The 24,103-nt window shown below is 41.3% G+C and overlaps 1 protein-coding gene across 1 annotated transcript in view; it reads right to left on the bottom strand.

Annotated features, from left to right (window-relative positions):
* The window catches only part of LOC143775967 (pendrin-like), a 271,334-nt gene extending 256,902 nt beyond the window's left edge, over positions 1-14,432 (bottom strand). The window contains exon 1 of the mRNA XM_077264781.1: positions 14,371-14,432. Within this exon, the coding sequence (XP_077120896.1) occupies positions 14,371-14,373 (3 nt within the window). The 5' untranslated portion in view covers positions 14,374-14,432. The remainder of the gene's footprint in view (positions 1-14,370) is intronic.
* Between the last annotated feature and the right edge of the window lie 9,671 nt (positions 14,433-24,103).

Raw genomic sequence — 24,103 nt, 5'->3', positions numbered from 1 at the left:
TGTCCCCATTGTAGAGACTGCACCTCTCAATTAATTCAACTATGGCTGCAATGACCATTTTGTAACATCCACACCGTGCTTTATTCTGAAGAATTGCCCCCATACAGTGTAACGCCACATTGTGCCCAGCTTGAGCTTCTGGCGATACGCACCTTTAAATTAAGTGCCTTCTCTCAATTACAATAAGGTCAAACATGTGGCCTCTTACAAGGCACAGTGGGGCTCAGAAGGGGGGCATTTGGATTTGGGAGCGCAGAATTCACTGGATTTTATTTGAAGGGGCGGGAGCCATGTTGCTTTTCCAGAGTTTTGTTCTACCAGTAACGTGGGAGCCCCTTATAGTTCTAGTGACAGATGACGGACTTGAGTGGGGGCTGGTTTTGTGCAAGATAAATTAAGGTTTTTATTTTTAACATTTTGGGGTCCATAATATTATTCCATCACTTCCAGAATAAGGCTGGGATCACATTCTTGTGTTATACGTTGATCACTTACATGGGGGCTGCCATGTAAATCTCACAAAAGTACGATTTAGATGAAACCCCCAAGGGAACCATCCACCATGAGGCAGATGGAGACACTTTATACTCCGTTTGGCATCTGCTCCGGCGGTCTCCATCATTTTAGGCATGCACAGATCTGTGGTCGCCCACACTTGTGAACTAAAAACATGCCTAAAATGATGGGACACCGCTGGAGCGCAGACCAGTCCAAAGTGACTCCATCTGCCTCATAAGTTAGTGGTTCCATCAGGGTCTTGTCTGAATGGCTGTTTTGAGGAATTTACATAGAAACCCCGATGTAAGCGCTCAGTGGAGAGCGCAGGATAAATGAGAACAGAGCCTTATTCCGATTTTTGGGAGGTAGAATGAACAAAGACAGAAGTTCAAGAATAGTTCTTATTTTTATTTTTGCACGGTTCATCGTGTAGTAAAATTGATGAGGCAAATCTATTCTTCAGGTCAGTAAGATTACAGCGATACCAGATTTATACAGTTTTTTTTAGGTTTTGCTGCTATCACACAATAAAAATGCTTTTCTTTTATAAAAAGTGTGTGGGGGGTTGTCTCCATATTCTGATAGCTGTAACTTTTTTATTTTTTCGCTAAAAGAGCTGTATGAGAGGTTATTTTTTGCAGGACGAGTTGCAGATTTTTTTGGGTACCAGTTTGAGGTACATAATATTTTTTGATTGCTTTTTATTCAAATTTTTCAGACACAGAACGAACAAAAAACAGCAATTCAGTTATTGTTTTTATGTTATTTTTTTTACGCTGTTCACTGTGCGGTAAAAGTGATAAGACCAAATTTTTGTTGGGTCGGTATGATTACAACAATACCGGATGTATATATTTTTATATGATTTGCTATTTTTACATACTAAAAACAATATTTTAGCAAAATGAATTTGTTTTTGCAACATCCTACTCTGAGAGCTGTAACTTTTTAATTTTTTCACCAAATGAGCCATATTAGTGCAAATTTTTTTGCATATGACTTTTTTATCACTTTTTATTCACTTTTTTTGTGAGTCACTATGATGAAAAAGCAACATTTTTGACATCAAAGGGAAAATAAACTCCAAGCAAATGTGGCGCTAATCACTTTAGGATTTTTTGAATACATCCACTTCCAGTGAAAAATTGTTACTAACAGTTCGTTTATTCTCTCTAAAAAAAAAAGTAAAAAAATATTTTTAAAATATTTTTAAAACAGTACTGTACTGTATTAGTGCTGCAGCTATATTTTTGGATTTAGATAGATAGATATCCATGAGATACAGTATATAATTAGTGCCTTGCGTGTGTAGCTTACTGTACATGTATTAACGTAATAAATTAATTAATTAAAAAAATGATGTGGTGCCCCCATTTTTGGTAACCAGCAAAGACGAAGCAGAGAGCTGAGATGATATTATCAGACTGGTAAGGTCAATGGTTATTGGGCTCTTGCCAGTCTGCAGCCGCCCCAAAAGTGGCACATCACATTAGATGCACCAATTCTGGCGCCTTGCCTTTGCTCTTCCTATTGCCCTCGTGCATTAGCAATCGGGTAATGGGGCTGACATCAAGCTGACATCAAGCCCTTGGTGTTAGTAATGGAGATGTGTCTATCAGACAACCCCAATTTCTAACTCGCTAATAAAAAAAACACACACAAAAAAATAATACTTTAATTAAACAAACACCCCCCCCCCCCCGACACTTTCCCTGGTTCACCACTTTATTAATAAAAATGATAAAATCTCATGCATGTCCGCCGTAGTCCACCAAATCAAATACATAAAAACACAGATAACTAAAACAAAGACACTTTAACTTGTTCACCACTTTATTAAAAAAAGTTCCCCACAGGTCTGACGTAGTCCGCTGCATCCGGCGTAGTCCAAGTGAATCCATCGAAGTCTATTGAATCCTCCGTACAAATCCTATGGAGCCTCGTTCTGAGGCTCCATAGTCTTTGCAAACAGCCACTGCCATTTCCTGCTGCACAAGACCTAGCGTCTCTGAACAGTGGTGACGTCCATAACGTTACCTCTCATCAGAGTCACCGGGTCACGTTACCTGGGGATACAGGGGATAAATCAACAATTTGCATCTTTTTGCTAAAAAATCTGCAAAAATGGTAAGTGACAGAAAAAGACTATTTTTGACTTTGCGCCAAATTCATGAACTGTGTGTGTGCCATTTTTATGACTTTGGCGCAATAACACAAAAAAAGAAAAGTGACTTAAAAAAAAGCGCCATTGTGCGAGTTTATACTAACACATGAACTTTTTCAGGCGTAGACAAAAAAAACAATGTGTATCTATTTTAGAAAAATACCGCAATCTGCCTGATAAAAGCCAACACTAGAGCATGGTGCATATGCAGCAAATATTACATAGTTTTAGCCATATGTGCATGCTGGAAAATGGCAGCTAATCCCAATTGTATTTGTAGCTGTCTGTAGTGGAGCTCTAGGAGCGAGAGATACCAGGCATTAGTGTTTCTCTTTATGTATCTTATATCTACTTGTCTTTGTCTTGCCTATTTTTTACAATGAAAGGTTATTTATATACACAGGGACACTAATAATCAAATGTCTATGTCATCAATAGACCAGCTCACCCTAAGTATGGCTGTTGGAATCCTTGGCACAGAAGAAGCCACTCCTGCCTGATGTCCAACACCGTAGATCAAGGTAAGAAATCCTTCAGCTGTGTCCAAATAAGAAAATAGCAAGTTTTATTCTAATAGAATTAAATGATAGACATCCTCAAGTAGATCCAAATGTTGCATATGATTTTCCTGCGGGTTTCAGGCTGCAGTTCAGTACTTTTTCAAGGATTATCAATCACCTGCTTAATATTGTTCCAAACAAGAGCAAGCAGGCTTTCAGATTTCTGCCAGGAATTGTATGTTTTACTTGCCAACTATGTATTAGCAATGGAAATGTACTGCAATATTACTGCAAAACTAAGCAGTAAGGCTATGTTCTCACAACGGGGTTTTTTGGTTTTTGATGATGCATATTTTAAAAAAAATGCAAGTAACCTATTTTACTTAAAAGGGCATTCCCATCTCCTAGATCCTATCCCAATACGTAGTAGGTGTAATAATAACAATAGCAAATACCTCCAATTAGAAGTATAGTATAGTTTTTCTGATAAGCTATATCTCTTTCCTCATGTGCAGGCATTGCAAGATTGCTAATGGCTGCAACCATGAATACCTAAGGTCCTGCAATGCCTGCACACGAGGAAAGAGACCTAGAAACCAGGAAAACTACTACATTTCTAATTGGAGGTATTTGCTAATATTATTATTATTATTGCACCTACTACTTATTGGGTAGGATCTTGGCGATGGGAATACCCCTTTAATGGATGCAGAAATGCTGCAGAAAATCTGCAACATCAAAACTCACAAAAAGCTGTAGCCTAATCATCTTTTAGTAATTTATCACATATGTCCCCCCCAAAAAAACGTTCAGTGGTCAACAATTCCAACAAACTATATACATACACAATCTCTAGCAGCTCCGAATAATGCTATGCTCCAATTCTATGCATAAGACACGTTATAGTTAATTTATTAGTTACATACCTACTATGCTGCTGCCAGCATTTACGGTCAGTTTGTGATACATTTTGATGTAAAGATACGGGTGGAAACTGCTTCATAACCTAGGCACTAGGCACCTTACTATATTAAAATAGAGGCAGTGTTCCTAGCCCTCATATGTGTCATTATTGACTGCATCTATCTGTTCACTTAGCTCAGTAGTAGCTTTTTTTCATCAGTGTTATCCCTAAGCTTGTTACATGTACAGATCATGAGTAATGATCCCTACTTCCCTTTTCTCCCACCCTTTAGTGTATTTTATGTGTACTATTAAATATATTAATACATTTCATGGTTTTTATCTAAGCTAGAATCTCTTTTAGCCTGCGGCATTATTTGGAGCTGCTAGGGATTGTGTATAATCCTTTGGGCCTCTTTCACATTTCCGTCGGTACGGGGCTGTTCCAAACCGTCGGCCCGACGGACGTTGTGCAAAATTGTGCACAACGTGGGCAGCGGAAGCAGTTTTCCGACGCATCCGCTGCCCATTATGAAATCCGGGGAGGAGGGGGCGGAGCTCCGGCCGCGCATGCGCGGTTAGAAATGGCGGATCCGACGGACGAAAAAACGTTCCCTTTAACGTTTTTTCATCACAACGGACCGCAAAAACATGACGCATCTGTTGCACAACGGATGCGACGTGTGGCCATCCGTAGCAATCCGTCGTCAATAAAAGTCTGTGGCAAAAAAACGCATCCTGCAGGCACATTTGCAGGATCCGTTTTTTTTTACCAAAACGACGGATTGCGACGGATGGCAAAAAACGGAAGTGTGAAAGAGGCCTTAGTAGACCCCTTTGCCCCTGTTTTTTCCTTCCTGTCCAGGCCAAGTTTAAGGCTGTGTGCACTCGGTCAGGTTTTTTCGCGTTTTTTCGTGTTCTTGCACTATAAAAATGTGATAAAAACGCTTAAAAATGCATACATATGCATCCCATCATTTATAATGCATTCCGCAATTTTTGTGCGTATGTTGCATTTTTTTCCGCAAAAAAAATGCATCGTAGTAAAAAACGCAGCATGTTTATTAATTTTGTGGATTTTATGTGGATTTCCCACTATATTGCATTGGGATCCTCCGGAAAAATACGCAAAAATTCCAAAAAAAAAACCGCACGAAAAAAAAGCATGCGGATTTCTTGCAGAAAATGTCCGGTTTTGTTCAGGAAATTTCTGCAAGGAATCCTGACGTGCGCACATAGCCTTACAGTTCTGACCAGTGTCACTTTATGCGGTAATAACTCTGGAACTGTTTAGCGAATCCCAGTTATTCTGAGACTGTTTTTTCGTGACACACTGTACTTTACAGTAGTGGTAAATTTGGGTCAAAATTGTTTGGGTTTATTTGTAAAAATATTGGAATTTGGCAAAAATGTAGCATTTTGCAATTTTCAAACTTTCAATTTTCATATTCTTAAACCAGTTAGTCATGCTGTACAAAATAATTTATAAATAACATCTGTCTACTTTACATCAGCATCATTATTTAAATATTATTTATTTAAACAAAAATTTCCAACAAAATTTACAAAACCATTTTTTTAAGGACTACACCATATTTGAACTAACTTTGGGGGCCTATATGACAGAAAGTACCCAAAAGTGTTACTGTTCTAAAAACTGCACCCCTTAAAGTCCTCAAAACCACATACAAGAAATGTATTAATCTTTAGGTGCTTCACAGGAATTAAAGCACTGTGGAAGGAAAAAAATGAATATTTAGCTTTTTTTCACAAACATTTTACTTTAGCCCCACATTTTTTATGGGTAACAAGAGAAAATTTACCCCAACATTTGTTGTGCAATTTTTCCTGACTACACCAATACACCATATGTAGGGTAAAACTATTGTGTATGCACAGCATAGCTCGGAAGGGAAGGAGCAGCGTTTGACTTTTTGAACTCAAAAAGTACTGGAATCGAGAGCGGACGCCAAGTCGCATTTGGAGGGCCACTGATGTGGTTAAAAAGTGGAAACCTCAAAAAGTGATGCCATTTTGGAAACTTGACCCCTCAAGGAATGTATCTAGAAGTGTAGTGAGCTTGAATCCCCAGGTGCTTCACAGAAGTTTACAACGTAAAGCCGTGAAAATAAAAAATAAAATTTTTCCTCCAAAAATGTTCTTTTAGCCCAATTTTTTTTCATTTCAGAAGGACAGCAGGAGAAAATTGATCCCAAAATTTGTTGTGCAATTTCTCCTGAGTACGCCGTGTAAGGCTGCAGTAGTATCGTACGCAGTGAATAGGAAGTGACTCACAAAGTCCCAACACAAAAAGTCTCTTTAATGTGTTTCCTCACAGCATTAAAGTCCACTTCACACAAATGTATATAACTTCAGTGTATATTATCAGTGTTCAGTTCACACCAGTTCATAGCAATACATATCATATGGCTTTAAATTTACAGTCCCTAAACAGGCCAGACTTCCCTTGTCCTGTTCCCCTGGGCAACCGCACGCCATATTACAAACTCCATATACACAGCCTCATATGTTGCAGACTCTACACACACCAGCCCTCCTCTGACTAGTTCTCGTGGGTGTCCTGCATCACTGCATCACAGTTTCTTTACTCACACAGCCGTACACAGCCCAGGATATCCTCCGGATAACAGCCAGGCACCATATCCACCTGTTTTCAATTGTTACACATGGTAGTCCTCTTTCTGGCACAGTACATCCACCTCCGGGCACAGGACTGTCCACATCCGAGACCAGTACAATGGACGACTTGCATCACTGTATACACTGCAGGTGCCAGGCTATTCAGCTCCCCTGGGTGCTGACTCCGCTGGCCTGTGCCTCCATGCACTCAGCTAGTGCTCTGCAGGCCTCTGCTCTGCACACCAACACACACTAGACTGACACTGACATGCACCCCAGACACCTGACACACCCATACCTCTTACTTCAGGGCTTTTAACACACACAATCCTGTGGCCTTCAGCCACATTGAAAACCCCGATCGGAAATTCATGACTCCCATGCACACCTATGGACTTCATCCGTCTGCATGCACAACCTGGGGAGAAGACACAGCGACCCTACCTTTGACATGACTCACTGCCTCACATTGCAATCACAGCTACACCTGCGACTGCCATGCACACCTATGGCCTTCATACGGCTCTGTGCGCATTCTGGGGAGCACAAACAGCACCCCCTAGCTGTAACAGGGGTCACAGCTGATACCAAATGTGGGGGAAAATTACTGTTTGGGTGCATTGCAGGGCTCAAAAAGGAAGGAGTTACGTTTTGGAACGCAGACTTTGATGGAATGGTCGGCGAGCATCATGTCGCATTTGGAAAGCCCCTGATGTGCCTAAACAGTGGAAACCCCTGAAAAGTGACCCCATTTATGAAACTACAACCTTCATGGATTGTATCCAGGGGTATAGTGAGCATTTTTAACCAACAGGCACTACACAGAATTTAATAACATTAGGTTGTCATATTGAAATTTTTCATTTTTTTTAAAAATGTTGTGTGAGACTCAAATTTCTAATTTTCAAAATCGATATTAGGTGAAAATAGACCCCATAATTTGTTATGCAATTTTTCCCAAACATGATGGTACCCCATATGTTTTTAGGCATGCATAGATCTGTGGTTGCACACACTTGTGCGCTAAAAACATGCCTAAAATGACACCGCCGGAACACAATGCAGTCCAAAGTGACTCCATCTACCTCATGAGTGGTTCCAATGGGGGTTTTGTCTGATTCGCGGTTTTGGGGAATTTACACGGAAACCTCGACCCAACGTAAGCGCTCAGTAGGATAACTGTGAGCCGAGCCACTTTTTGGGAGGTAGAATAAACAAATAGACAGCAGTACAAGAATAGTCTTTATTTTTATTTATTTCTATAAGTGATAAGTCGGATTTATTCTTTGGGTCGGTGCTATTACAGCGATACCAGATTTATATATTTTTATTTAGGATTTGCTGCTATCACACATTAAAAATGCTTGTTATAAAAAGTAGGGTTTTTTATCACCATATTCTAAGAGCTGTATTTCTTTAATTTTTGGCGAACAAGGCTGTATGAGGGATTGTTTTATTCAGGATGAGTTTTGGAATTTTTTTATCCCATTTTGGGATACATTAGCATTTTTATTGCTTTTTATTCAGATTTTCCAGACACTGAATGAACAAAAATTTGCAATTCAGTTATTGTTTTTATTTTTTGCGTTGTTCACCGTACGGTAAAAGTGATAAGACTGATTTGTTCGTCAAGGTCTTTATGATTACAGAGATAGCAGATATTTTTTTAAGCTTTGAATTTGTTTGAATTATGAATTAGTTTTTGCATTGCCATATTCTGAGAGCTTTAGCTTTTTAATTTTTTTTTTGTCAAATGAGCCATATTAGTGCTTTTTTGTTGCAGGACTGTTTGGCGTTTTCTATACCATTTACCATATGACTTTTTTTTTCACTTTTTATTCACTTTTTGGTGAGTCAGTATGATGAAAAAGAAACATTTTTGTAGAATAAATAACTTGCCAGTTTTATAGAGCGGGTTGTTCTGGACGCGGTGATGACAATTATGTGTACTGTTTTGCTTTATCACAAACACTGCGTTTTGCATGGCAAAACGACCTTTTGTGATTTGTGTGTGCTTTTTTTTTTACTTTTTCACATATTTTATTTTACTTTTTTTCTCTTTTTTTACACTTTTTCACTGTAGGACATGTATAATTTTCACTTTTATAACTGGTCTCATAAACTACAGTACTGGTGGATCTTACAGGCCTTTGTACCCTGGGGTCATCACATGACTTCAGGCTACCATGGTAACCATCGGGACCAACAATTCTTATTGCGAGTGTCTGATGTTTACTAAAGGGGTCTTGTGACCCTCTTGCAACAACTTAAATATTGCTGTCAAGATTGACAGCGGTATTTAAGGGGTTAATTGGCACCGATCAGAAGCAAAACCGGCCAGGTGCTATAATGCTGTGTGTCAGCTGTCATGTACCCAGGAATTGCTGCGGCGATGAGGGAATAAGGCACCTTAACGATTGCCATTTTATTGCGTATCGACGGTCATTAAGGGTTTAAACGAAAAATGGAAAACGAAGGTACAAAAACTGAACTGACACAAACATAACATTTTCAGCCACATGTTGAAATCAATGGGTTATTGAATTCATCACTTACATTCTGTTCTGCTTGTGAAACCAAGGAGAAAAACAGAATTTAAAACCACTAGCTTGATGCCTCTAAAGTGTGTATAAGTGATTTTAGGCAATTTTAGGCAAAATTTATCTCTGGGCACAAGGGTCAAATCGCCTTTGTTCATTAATAGGATGTGGTTCACTTGGAAAAACAAGGTAATTCATCCCAAACTACAAAGGTATTTTTGATTTTACCACAAATTACAACAGTTTTTGCAGTTATTGGCAGTAAGTATTTTTATAGGTTGTACAATGTTCCGCTGGGCTCCACATGTAAAGACATATTACCTGAGGCACCCAGTGGAGTGTACAATGGTGCCATGATATTTTTCTATATACAGTGGAACAGTAAAGGCATGCACTTTTGGGGTTCCTATTACAGTCCTGTACAGTCAGGATATGGCTCTGACCGCCTTGATCGCACTCTCTGGATGACAGAAACAAACCGTGATTGAAGCTAATTTTTTGACTGTGACCCTGCCACGCCATGCAGAATCCACATTACATAAGGAGCTTCTCTTCTTGCAAAACACCTTAGTTTTCAATCTTTTTAATGCACAAGTCCTGTTTTTTTTTTCATTCTCTGAGATAACTGAGTTATCTGTCTGTAACAAATTGACATTTATGGAAAGAGAAGCCTCTTTTAGGTCACTGATCTCTGACTCAACTGATAAAACATTTACTTATTTACTGCCTGCTACTGCTCAATTTGCAGCACCTAATAGCGCCAAACATTGTCTTATCCAAAGATTGTATCGGTTTTATATTTAACCAAGTTGGTTAATAAATCATTATTAAAGTTCTGTGGGAGATCAGAAATGTCACACATTGTTTCTGATACGTCATTGTTCTATAGATAACACAGTTTGAACTCTTGTAGCCAAATGCTCTTTAAAAGGTTAAATAAAAATGTAGGCTAGAGGTAAAACCAGAAGCCAGATTATCAGTGATCACTATTTCCAAAAAGTCTGGTTTACAGGAATGCAAACTTCTTCTGCTCTTTATTTAACCTCTGGCTGGTCAACTCATGAGCAGACGTTCAGTAGTCCAGGAGAACAAACAAACCGAAAATTTATGTGTTCTCTTCTCCCACCCAGGGGGAGTGGCACTATTATACACCACAGTACACCAACCCATCAAACAAGGCTGCACAAACAAGGGTTAACCGAAAACACCAGGCATACAAAATATTCACTCACATATAACAGAGGAATGCACAGGGGAGTGGATGATGGGGAAGAAACCAAAGCAGAGGAGGGAAGGGAATTACCACACTTACAAACCACGCAACAGTCACAGATAACTTCTCCCAAACTCATTCTCATATGAACAACTCTCCTCCTAAGCTATGCAGCAAATGCTAGCTCTGACATGGATCTGACTCAGTACCCAGATTATAAAGGGGATGGGAGTGGCTAACCGAGCTCAGCTGAGAGCTCAGAGTTTCTAACATGGCCGATTAACCCCTGTTCTGCCAAAAGAAATTAACACCATTAAAACAAAGAAGTGCTTCTTCTCTGCGCAGGAGTAGGAGCAATCAGACGCTGTAGTTTTCTGGCTACTCTCTGTTGCAGTAACCCCGTGACATTCAGGTGACATTCAGTAAACGTTTTCTATAATTTTTCCATGTGTCATTTCTTAATATTACACATAACTTAATTTATGGACATCTATGATTTGATTTCTTTGCCTTTGTGGATTGGATGGTTTGTTACCGACATCTGGTGAGAATTTCATGTCAATAGCACATTTTCATATTTACTTAGAAAACTGGTGACGTGTTCAATACTTATTTCACTCACTGTATGTATTTAATATACAGTATATACATACATAGGGAAAAGATTAGTCTGATGTGAGTGATCTTTAGTGTCATGGTCGCGCTGCTAAGGCTAGGTTCACATTGCGTTAATGGGTGTCCCCTAGCGGACTCCGTTACATGGCGAAATTGTCGCAATTAACGCCATGTAATGGGTCCGTTAGCGCACCCATTGACAGCAATGTGCTAACGGGTCGCCAACGCATCGCTAGCGCATGCCATTTTCGGCACGCGCTAGCGATGTCCCTTTATTTTCGGACGGACCTCAAACGCTGCTTGCAGTGTCCGAGGTCCGTTCCTCGCTAGCGCAGATCAGGCATCTGCGCTAGCGGGATCGGCAAACGCGAGCCCTAAAGTGACATTGCGTTAGCGCAATCCGCTAGCGTATGCGCTAAACGGATTGCCCTAACGCAATGTGAACCTAGCCTTAGATTACCAAAGATCAATCTTCTTTTTAGTAACATACTGTACAGTATATTTGAAATGTTTATGTATTCAAATAATAGGCTACTGACCTCAGGAAATTTCACAGGTCTAATCACGCAAAGTTCTCTGGACACCTTTGCATTTAGAAATGAACATCCAAATGTGTCCAAATGTGTCCAATCCCTCTCAATAACCAACAGAATAAGTTAAAATATAACTGTGCTTAAATAACATAAAACGTAGAAAAACAAACTTTTGTCCCCGATGTTTATGTACTTTTGCAGAGCATGATCCCTGGTCCAAGCTGTGATATTCCTACGCCAAAATACACAGGGATAATGCAATCCTTCCTGTATTATTTAAACGGGTTCTCAAGGGTTAGAATAAAGGCTTTTTTATTTGCATGTTCCTGGTAATGCAGATTAACCCCATTCAGGCATGTATAGCTTGGCTGCAATGAACTTATGAACAAGACAGACTTGTCTTCAGCAGAATGAAGCCTCTACTGCACTCTGTTCTTCCAATTAAGGGTTTCTTTGTTGTTCTACATCAGTAACCTTCCATTATTAATCTGTGCCTTCAATGTTACTGTGTGGCTGCCACTATTATGGGTAGAACTGCTGGTCTGTATGTCTCCTATTTCATTCAACCAAAAGGACTGATCCAGGCAAAACCATTTCTGTGTTTTGCCTTTTGTAGAGACTGTTTAGTGTTTTCTCTTGGGTGGTGATTCCCTGTAATGCACAACCTTTAGTGCATGAGTATTAACCAAGGTGCTCGTTTAAAGGGGCATATCCAGAGGATATACCGTACATACATGATTAGGAACTCTGGCAAAGATAGGTGAGATGTGGCAGTGTATACACGTAGCTCTCCATTGTAACAGCTGTTTCCATAATTCCCATAATTTTTCCAGCTGTGGCCAACAACCTCATGTACGACGCGTAGACTTTATTTGGCCCAAGGCTGTTTCTTAACATTGGCAGGCTCATGATAAGGTGGGAAAGGGAGCCCCTCCATGTGATGACACAACTGCTTTTGATAGCAGTTCACAAAGTTCACATGTCAGATCTGAGCTTTCTGTAACAACGGCCAGTGTTGCAACGTAGCTGATGTCAATCAAAGATGTCCTCACAGGAAAATGCATGAGAACTATGACTGTGCCCTCATAGTCACAGCTCTTAAGGGGTTATATTAAAGGAAGTAGTTGCTTGATGGAACCATTCATACTTATGTATAGATGAGAATTCTCAGGAGTGTATAAAAGCACAAACAAAAATTTGATAAAAATGTCCTACTGCAATGTGATTATAATCGCAAGGAAGATCAATGCGTCTCCATGGTAACAGGCAACAAAATAAACCCTGGGTATTCCAATCATATTCACTTTTACCTTTACCCTACTTCTTACTAATCTACCAAATGCATTTCAGAAGGAAGTATAGGGCAAACAGAATGGAGAAAGACTGCAGGATCCATTCACATAGGCTTTCTTTGTTACCATGGAAATGTATAGTTCTGCATAGGAACTGTAGACATAAAACCATGCAATACTTTATATAATGAGAATTTGTAAAGTTGCTTGATTTAGAGAAATTAAAAAATGGTTGCAAAGGTGTATATATTATGACAATATTCTTGTTGGAATACCCGGGGCCAGGGGCTCCTTCCCTGTCCCTAATGCCCTAGCTATCATTGCTCCACGGAATACTACTGATGGTGAAGATGCCGGGGCCACATACCTTGCTGAACTCCTGAATTAGCCCTATATCTGTCCCGTGCCCCCACCCAGAGAAGTAATAGTGTATGTAAATACACAAACCATTCTACCAAGGAAGGATGGACAGGGATAAATGAACATACCAAACATACAAATATGCACAAACAGACAACACAGAGGAACTCCGGAGAGAAAAGGAAGGAACACCAAATAGGAGAGGTTGAGGATTTGCACACAGCCAAAACACCAAGCAAAAGTCACAGATCAGATCAACACTCCAAACGCCTCTATCAACATCAGACACCTTAACACCACACCAGGCTGTACAAGACTAAGACTGGCAATCCAGATTGCCAGAGGAGGCTTCAGAGATGCTAAGCTGAACAGATTAACTCCTGCACTGCTGACAGAAACCTGCAACGTGTAATATGAAGGAGAAGTTCTTCTAATCAGAGCAGGAGTACGTGAAATCAGACGCTGCAGTCTTCTGGCCCCTCTCTGTCGCGGTATACCAGTGACATATATAATTTACAATATATATATTTTATTTATTTATTTTAAACAAAACTATGTCAAAAAGGGTGCAATAATCCAGACTTAAACTGGTAAAAAATAAAAGAATATAAGCACAATGGTACTTTCTAGGTATTGTATATATATGTATGTCTGGATACCTTTATTTCGTTATAAAGACCTAACGTAGTTACATAAACTGGCAAAACTCAGTGCTCAAAGCTAAAAATGCATTGGTAACTAAAAATAAAACAGGAGGTATCAATGTGGTTTTATGGTTTTACTACATATAAAGAGAAGTTACATAACAGAGAACTTGTACTGCTGTATATATTGTACAACTTTTATTAAACCTGTTTTCCAATATCTAATCTAAGAGACCAGTGTCACAAGGGTGGTTGTTTGCAGACATGTACATAGTATATAAAACCCAACATGAAAAACATAATACGCAAATACCTTGCAGTATATAAACAAACAGCAATAGTGCATTACAATAATATAGGGTACTTAGTAAACTAAATTTTGATAAAAAAAATAAAGTAAAAGCCATCCCACCACATCACAGTGACCCTATTTGGGGGCGGTCCTAACCTCTAATATTAAAACCTTACCATTTATCCAGTGACATTCTCTTTTATTCATGTGGATAAGGGCTGAGAAGGACAAACCTTGCTAGTAGACATGCAGCCATGGAGAACTACATGAATATAATGCCCAGCTCAAAGAAAAGGCAGGCCACACCTTTATATGTACAAGGTGCAAACAAACTGAAAAAACCCTGTACCTAGTATATGTCTATTAACAATGTAAATTATAGCCCTCTTTCTATAACCCATTCATGACTGGGAAATTTACTATTTTTGATCTTTTATTTTTAACTCCCTTTCTTACAGGATTAATAACTTTTTTATTTATCCATTAACACAGCTCTTATTTTTTGCTGGACGAGTTGCAGTTTGGAATGACACCATTCACTTTACTAAGTTTGGTAAAATGGTGAATAAAAACACAATTCCACCATCACTTTTTAGGTTCTATTTTTACCCCATCCGTTGACAGATACAAAAGTCCTGGAGGCAGTAGCGTAGCAACCGGGGGTGGGAAAGGGCAGAGGGGGTGGTCACCCCGGGCCCCGTGCTCTGAGGGGGCCCACCCAGAGCTAGGCTATTGTAACTATATCAGCATACTGCGCACATCGACACAGTTACACTTTGCGGAAGAGCAGGGAGAATCGATCTCTCTGCTCTTCCGCCTGGCCACTATGGGGCCCCTGAGCAGGCGGGGGGGGGCCGGTGCCAGCAGTAGATGCCAATACAGCTGACCGCATTGATGAGAGAAGGAGTGTTACGCTCCCTCTCCCATCATCCCCCTTTCAGCGTTTGATGCAGACACTGACAGCGGGCATGATTACGTCACTACCCGGCGCCCGCTGTCAGGAGAGGAAGCAGGAGGAAGAGAGGTGAGTATTGGATTTATTTTTTTATGGAGGTGCATTATATTAAAGTCTGCCTATGGGGGGCTGCATTATATAACATAGAGTCTGTCTATGGAGGGCTGCATTATATAATATACAGGTCCTTCTAAAAAAATTAGCATATAGTGTAAAATTTCATTATTTACCATAATGTAATGATTACAATTAAACTTTCATATATTATAGATTCATTATCCACCAACTGAAATTTGTCAGGTCTTTTATTGTTTTAATACTGATGATTTTGGCATACAACTCCTGATAACCCAAAAAACCTGTCTCAATAAATTAGCATATTTCACCCGTCCAATCAAATAAAAGTGTTTTTTAATAACAGACAAAAAAACCATCAAATAATAATGTTCAGTTATGCACTCAATACTTGGTCGGGAATCCTTTGGCAGAAATGACTGCTTCAATGCGGCGTGGCATGGAGGCAATCAGCCTGTGACACTGCTGAGATGTTATGGAGGCCCAGGATGCTTCAATAGCGGCCTTAAGCTCATCCAGAGTGTTGGGTCTTGCGTCTCTCAACTTTCTCTTCACAATATCCCACAGATTCTCTATGGGGTTCAGGTCAGGAGAGTTGGCAGGCCAATTGAGCACAGTAATACCATGGTCAGTAAACCATTTACCAGTGGTTTTGGCACTGTGAGCAGGTGCCAGGTCGTGCTGAAAAATGAAATCTTCATCTCCATAAAGCATTTCAGCCGATGGAAGCATGAAGTGCTCCAAAATCTCCTGATAGCTAGCTGCATTGACCCTGCCCTTGATGAAACACAGTGGACCAACACCAGCAGCTGACATGGCACCCCACACCATCACTGACTGTGGGTACTTGACACTGGACTTCAGGCATTTTGGCATTTCCTTCTCCCCAGTCTTCCTCCAGACTCTGGCACCTTGATTTCCGAATGACATGCAAAATTTGCTTTCATCAGAAAAAAGTACTTGGGACCACTTAGCAACAGTCCAGTGCTGCTTCTCTGTAGCCCAGGTCAGGCGCTTCTGCCGCTGTTTATGGTTCAAAAGTGGCTTGACCTGGGGAAATGCTGAAATGCTTTATGGAGATGAAGATTTCATTTTTCAGCACGACCTGGCACCTGCTCACAGTGCCAAAACCACTGGTAAATGGTTTACTGATCATGGTATTACTATAGAGTCTGCCTATGGGGGTTGCATTTTATTAGAGTCAGCCTATGGGGGGCTGAATTTTATTAGAGTCTGCCTATGGGGCTGCATTTTATTAGAGTCTGCCTATGGGGGCTGCATTTTATTAGACTCTTACTATGGGGGGCTGCATTTTATTAGTTTGCTTATTTGGGGGTGCACTATATAACAGTCTGCCTATGGGGAGTACATTATATTATATAGAGGCCTATGGGGAGTGCATTATACTGTATTGAGGACTATCTGGTGCATTATACTATAAGGAGGTTATCTAGGGGGGCATCATACAGTGTGGAGATTACAGTGATGGAGCCATCATGCAGTGTTGGAGCCATCAAACAGTTTGGGGGATACTAAGACGTCAGTATATATATACAGTGAGGGGGCATTATACTGTGTATAAGAGAGCATCATGCTGTATACCGTGAAGCTGAATGGGGGGGAGACTCGGGACATTATTAAATGTAAAGTGGATACTTAGGCTGCCGTCACACTAGCTGTATTTGGTCAGTATTTTACATCAGTATTTACAAGCCAAAACCAGGAGTGGGTGATAAATGCAGAAGTGGTGCATATATTTCCATTATACTTTTCCTCTAATTGTTCCACTCCTGGTTTGGCTTACACATACTGATGTAAAATACTGACCAAATACTAATAGTGTGACTGCAGCCTTATTGTTATAGGGGAATTCAGGTTACTGTGACTGTCAAAGGGGCACACAGAGGGCACTATAACTTTCTAGGGGACAAAACGTGGGCACTGTTTTCTGGGACACTTTCACCCGACATTATGTCATCTATAACTGTGCAGTAATCTCTTACATGTTCCGTAGGACTGCTATCTACCACTGACTATATGGCGGTAACATCCATGTTAGTCTTTATATAGAGATTATTTTCAGCAACAGCAGAGTCATCTGCTGAGGTTGTCCTACATTCACTATTAGAGTGCGTCACCCAGTTATAATCAAGGTTACCTGGTTAGGGGCCCACTCAGATGTTTCGCCCCCCTCCCCCCCAGCTATGCCTCTGCCTGGAGGTATAATTCTTCAAGTCAGTATGAGTACAGTGATACCAAACTTAAAATATATATATACAGCTCTGGCAAAAATTGAGAGACCACTGCAAAATTTTCAGTTTGTCTGATTTTTCTCTTTATATGTATATTTTTGAGTAAAATGTAAATTGTTCTTTTATTCTGTAAACTACTGACAACATGTCTCCGAAGTTCCAAGCAATACATTTTGAATTTATTTTCTGAAAATGAGAAATGGTCAGAATAACAAAAAAATGTATTGCTTGCAGACCTCAAATCATGCAAAAAACAAGTTCATAATCATTTAGAAACAACAATACTAATGTTTTAACTCAGGAAGAGTTCATAAATCAATATTTTGTGGAATAACCATGATTTTTAATCACAGCTTTCATGCGTCTTGGCATGCTTTCCACCAGTCTTTCACACTGCTTTTGGGTGACCTTATGCCACTCCTGGTACACAAATTTAAGCAGTTCTTTGTTTGATGGCTTGTGACTATCCATCTTCCTCTTGATTACATTCCAGAGGTTTTCAATGGGGTTTAGGTCTGGAGATTGGGCTGCCCATGACAGGAATTTGATGTGGTGGTCCTTCATCCACACCTTAGATTGACCTAGCTGTGTGGCATGTTGCATTGTCCTGCTGGAAAAAACAGTCCTCAGATTTGGGGAACATGGCCTGAGCAGAATGAATCAACTGTTTTTCAGGATAAAACTGTATGCGGCTTGATTCATACGTCCTTCGCAAAGAACAACCTGCCCAATTCCAGCATCCCCAGATCATCACCGATCCTGCACCAAATTTCACAGTGGGTGCAAAACACTCACCTGAGGGTGGTCCGGTCCGATGGGCATCGCAGGTCTAGGTCCGGCGCCTCCCATCTTCATACGATGTCGTCCTCTTCCTTGCTGCTGTCACGGCTCCTGCGCAGGCGTATTTCTCTGCCCTGTTGAGGGCAGAGCAAAGTACTGCAGTGCACAGGCACTGGGAAAGGTCAGAGAGGCCCGGCGCCTGCGCACTGCAGTACTTTACGCTGCCCTAAACAGGGCAAATCAGTACACCTGCGCAGGAGCCGCAACACAAGCAAGGAGTATGACGACATCGTATGAAGACGGGAGGTGCCGGACCCGGACCAGCGACGCCCATCGGACCGGACCAGCGACGCCCGCCCAGGTGAGCATAATCTAACTTGTTTTTCTTATCTTTCAGGTTACATCGGGGACTTATCTACAGCATTACAGAATGCTGTAGATAAGCCCCTGATGGCGGTGGCCGAAGCTTATAGGGCCAAAATTAGGTGACAGATTCCTTTTAAGGATGGAGGTAACATGACGATCGCTGTGTCCCTCTGCTAGTAAAGCCAGAATTGAGCTCTTCTTTTCCTCACTCAAGACTTTTCTTTTCAACTCCTTTGGCATGGTTAAGATATTTTTTTAATTCCTATTACTTCTGGGATATTACTACGGTAGCACTTGTTTTGCCATCCAGCTTGTCCTATGGCAAGAGGATTGTGAACACCACAGCAGTGTTTTTTTTTATACTTTCCTTCGTTAAATAAGATTTGGTTCAGGTGATCACCTAATCAGAAGCACATTAAGTAGAATGAGGTTCACTCTGGTTAGAATTCAATTGACACTGGAATCGAATAGCTGTCAGACATGTAGAGAAGCTGATTTTTATAAAACTGTGCAGTGGTCTCTTAGTTTTTGCCAGAGCTATATATATACTCATTTATTATATGGAGTCATTACAAACAGAGTGATGTATTTCAAGTGTTTATTTCTGTTTTTGTTGATAATTATGGCTTACAGCCAATGAAAACCCAAAAGTCATCACCTCAGTAAATTAGAATACTTTATAACACCAGCTTGAAAAATTATTTTAAAATCTGAAATGTTGGCCTACTGAAATATACGTTCAGTAATTGTACTCAATACTTGGTCGGGGCTCCTTTTGCATCAATTACTGCATCGATGCGGCATGGCATGGAGACGATTAGCCTGTGGCACTACTGAGGTGTTATGGAAGCCCAGGTTGCTTTGATAGCAGCCTTTATCTCGTCTGCATTGTTGGGTCTGGTGTATCTCAGCTTCCTTTTGACAATACCCCATTGATTCTCTATGGAGTTAAAGGGAACCTGTCACCTGAATTTGGCGGGACCGGTTTTGGGTCATATGGGCGGGGTTTTCGGGTGTTTGATTCACCCTTTCCTTACCTGCTGGCTGCATGCTCGCCGCAATATTGGATTGAAGTTCATTCTCTGTCCTCCGGAGTACACGCCAGCACAAGGCAAGATTGCCTTGCGCAGGCGTGTACTCCAGAGGACAGAGAATGAACTTCAATCCAATATTGCGGCCAGCATGCAGCCAGCGGGTAAGGAAAGGGTGAATCAAACACCCGAAACCCCGCCCATATGACCCAAAACTGGTCCCGCCAAATTCAGGTGACAGGTTCCCTTTAAGGTCAGGTGCGTTTACTGACCAATCAAGCACAGTGATACTGTTGTTTTTAAACCAGGTAGTGGTACTTTTGGCAGTGTGGACAGGTGCCAAGTCCTGCTGGAGAATGACATTTCCATCTCCAAAAAGCTTGTTGGCAGAGGGAAGCATGAAGTGCTCTAAAATTTCCTAGTAGACTGCTGCGCTGACTTAGGTCTTGATAAAACACAGTGGACCTACACCAGCAGATGACATGGCTCCCCAAACCATCACTGATTGTGGAAACTTCACACTAGACCTCAAGAAACTTAGATTGTGTGCTTCTCCATTATTCTAATCTATACACACATGGTCAAAATTGTTGGTACCCCTCGTTTAATGACAGAAAAACCCACAATGGTCACAGAAATAACTTGAATCTGTCAAAAGTAATAATAAATGTAAAAACAAATCCATGAAAATGAACAAATTAAAGTCAGACATTGCTTTTCAACCATGCTTCCACAGAATAAAAAATAAATAAAACTCATGAAATAGGCCTGGACAGAAATGAAGGTACCCCTGAAAATAATGCGACAAAAGGGACATGTTAAATCAAGGTGTGTCCTCTAACTAGCATCACAGGTGTCTACAAACTTGGAATCAGTGAGTGGGCCTGTATATAGGGCTACAGATATTCACTGTGCTGTTTGATGACATGGTGTGTATCACACTCAACATGGACCAGAGGAAGCGAAGGGAGGAGTTGTTTCAGGCGATTAGAAAGAAAATTATCAACAAACATGTAAAAGTTAGAAGACCATCTCCAAGCAGCTTGATGTTCCTGTGACTACAGTTGCATATATTATTTAGAAATATGCCTAGTGGCAACTTTCCCTTGGCTCTAGTTGACACACCTGGACTGGGGTATTTAGAACTTCCCGCTTGATGCTGGAAGTTGTGAGTGATATTTCTATTTCCAGTTCACTGTTGTGGCTTGGAGCTATATCTTCCTCTCTGGTGTTTGGAGGAGGTCCGTGTTTCTCTCTGTGTCTACTCAAGCTAAGTGTTCCCCCTTGTTTGTATATCCCATCTGTCTTCAGTGGTAGTGGGGATTGACTAGCGCTTATCATGTCCTTCCTGGTACAGAGTTTATTGCCAGGGTCAGGCACGGATTAGGTATCCTGCTTGGAGACAGATATGGAACCAATATAGGGACGATAGGGCAGTTAGGGTGACGTTAGATCTGCCTAGGGGTCTCCACTCCCCCCTTCCCTAGAGTTTGGTTCCCTTTCCCTTATCCCTTCATGTTGCACTTAGCCTTTCCTACACATTTCGTGACATTATCACCCGCCGTTCATGTTTGCAAAAGAAAAGGAAAAAAAAATGACACTTGTTTTTTCTCTTTGGTGTGTTTTTTTCTGTGTGCATTTTTTTCTTTTACTGGGTTCATGGATCCCATTTCTGTGCTGGCAGACCAGCTGCAGGAGGTTAGCACTGGAGGTGACTGACCTTTGTTCTGAAGTTCAGCAGCAATGGCAGGCTCCTATTGCGGGAGACTCTACAGGTAGGCCGGTCCAGCTTGAACCCAAAATTGCCCTCCCGAACAGGTTTTCTGGGGGTAGGGACAGGTTTTTTTGTGTTTAAAGAGGCATGCAAATTGTAACTTTAAACTTCATCCTTACTCCTCTGGTGATGATGATCAACGGTAAGGAATTATTATTTCACTGTTGCAGGGGGAACCTCAGTACTGGGCTTTTTCTCTGCTGCAGGATTCTTTGTGTCTCCAGTCTGTGGAGGAGTTTTTCAGGGACCTTGCTCTGATCTATGATGATCCTGACCGTATTTCCTTGGCTAATTCCAAACTGCGTTGCATTCAGCAAGTTTATCGTTCAGTGGAGACTTATAGCTCTGAATTCCGCAGGTGGTCAACTGATACCAAATGGAATGACCCGGCTCTCAAGCCAATTCCTTCAGGACCTCACTGAAATGTTAAAGGACGCATTAGCAGTGTATGGAAAAATTTGTGTTTGTACACAGTGGAGCTGGAGTCAGTATGGCGGATGCTGTGTTTGCTAGAACTCATGGTTTTGTCTGCTTTAACTTGGCTGAACCTATTCCTATTTGCACCATCGACTCAGCACCACTTGCACAGAGAACACTGACACAAATTGTTCATAATATAAGACTGAAGGTGGGTCTTTGCATTATGAAACAATGTCCTGAAGGATCTCCACTCTCCAATGGTTCTGGGTTTGCCCTGGTTGGTGATGCATAATCCAACTGTGGATTGGCAATCCAGAGAGATTGTAAAGTGGAGAGATTACTGTCATGGTAACTGCCTAAATGTTTCCCCTTCTGCTGTATCTATAGTGACGTTACCGACATTTGTGTCTGGCTTTGAGGACCCTGCCCTTCAGGAAGGTAGTTTGTGCCGTCTAAATTGCGGCGCAAAGCAATAAGAGAATATCATGAGTCTGTACTTGCTGGCCACCCAGGTGGCAACCGCGGACCTCCTTTCTTGTTTTTGATGGCCCTGGTTGCATCTGGATGTGGTTGAACAGGTGTCTATCTGCAATGTTTGCGTACGCTCTAAAGTACCGCATACCCGTCCATCTGGTCCTGTTTCACCAATACCTGTTCCTAACCAGGTCAGGAGAGACAGGTATAAACGTATGACTGTCAGAAAAAGCGTGCCAGGTCCAGATCTGAATGTGTATGATTCTATTTGTCTACCAGGAATTTCAGGTTGAGGGTTTCTTCCTCAAAGTTGGGACCTAGATTTATTGGTCTCTATAAGATAACCACCGTCATTGGTCCAGCAGCATTTCATCTTGAGCTACCTCAGGCTCTTAAGAGCTACTGTACAATGTTTTTCACAGGTCTTTGCTCAAGAGATATGTGGAACTCCTTGATCCCCAACCTCTACCACCTCCCCCTATAATGGATGATGGAAACCTAGAGTTTCAAATTTCGAAAATTGTAGATTCTCTCCTTCAACATCGTTCCCTACAATACTTGGTGCACTGGAAGGGTTATGGTCCAGAGGAAAGTATGTGGGTTTCTGCATCAGAGGTGAACGCCCCCACGCTGGTTCGTTCCATACCTCTTATCCTGAGAAACCTGGTCCTTATTGTCCGGAGGCCACTTGTAGAAGGGTGGGTAGTGTAACGGGTGTGTCAGAGGCTGCAGACCGTCGCTCTGCATCTGATTGCAGAAGGTATCAGCAGTTTTCTAACGCTGGACCATAAACAAGAGTGCCGTGAATTACTTCAGCGGAACCAGGCCCTGTTTACGGAGTTACCACGATGTACGCAGGTTGTGGAGCACAAAATCCTGACTGAACCGGATGTGAGGCAGAACCAAAAGCCACATTGGATTCCCGAAGCCCGCTGCGAGGTGATCTCCAAGGAGGTGAAGAAAATGTTGAGCCTGGGCATCATCGAGGAGTCAAAGAGCGGCTGGTCCAGCCCTATTGTCCTTGTGCTGAAGCCAGATACACAGTGGCGCTTCTGTAACGAATACAGGAAGCTAAATGAGATGTCCAAAGTTGAGGCATGTGCGATACTCTGGGTCGATGAGCTCATTGAGAGGCTAGGGCCAGCCAGATATATTACACCACACTGAACCTAATAAAAGGGTACTGGCAAATTCCTCTGTCTCCAAGTGCCAAGGAGAAGACTGTCTTCTCTATACCTGATGGGAGATGCACCCCAGAGATGGTTGAGGGTTAAGGAAGGGAAAGAATGATTTTTTTTTTTTTGAGCTCCAGAACTTTAATTTTCATGTCAAGCACAGGCCAAGGAATTTGCATGAGAAAGCAAATGCCCTGCCTACTTAGCGAGTGAAGATGCCAAAACCCCCGGCTTTTGGGGGAAGGGGGAATATGAAAAAGTCACTGGTAAAGTTGTAGAGGGGAGATATTTTTCACTTTGCTTAATGGCGTCAGTGATATAAAACTCAGAAATGTTCCTCTAGCACATGAAGTGCGGTGGGGGTTAACAGCTAATTTGCATAATGGGCTGAGTTTTATGTGGACATCTATAGAGCAGGTGGGAGGATGTCTACCGTATATGGGGCTTAAACATTAAATCTCATTTGCCAAGTGTTTGCCCATTCAGACATTTTATCCAAACGGTTTTGCAATATTGTAATGTCAAGATCAGATTTCAATGTACTACATAGTTTGGTGTTGTCAGCAGAGACTGACCCTTTACTCTCAATCCCATCCACAAGGTCATT

Source organism: Ranitomeya variabilis, chromosome 5, assembly GCF_051348905.1.
Source record: "Ranitomeya variabilis isolate aRanVar5 chromosome 5, aRanVar5.hap1, whole genome shotgun sequence".
Taxonomy (NCBI): Eukaryota; Metazoa; Chordata; class Amphibia; order Anura; family Dendrobatidae; genus Ranitomeya; species Ranitomeya variabilis.
The sequence above is the reverse complement of the archived record's forward strand: the minus strand, read 5'-3'. Positions and strand labels throughout refer to the sequence as shown.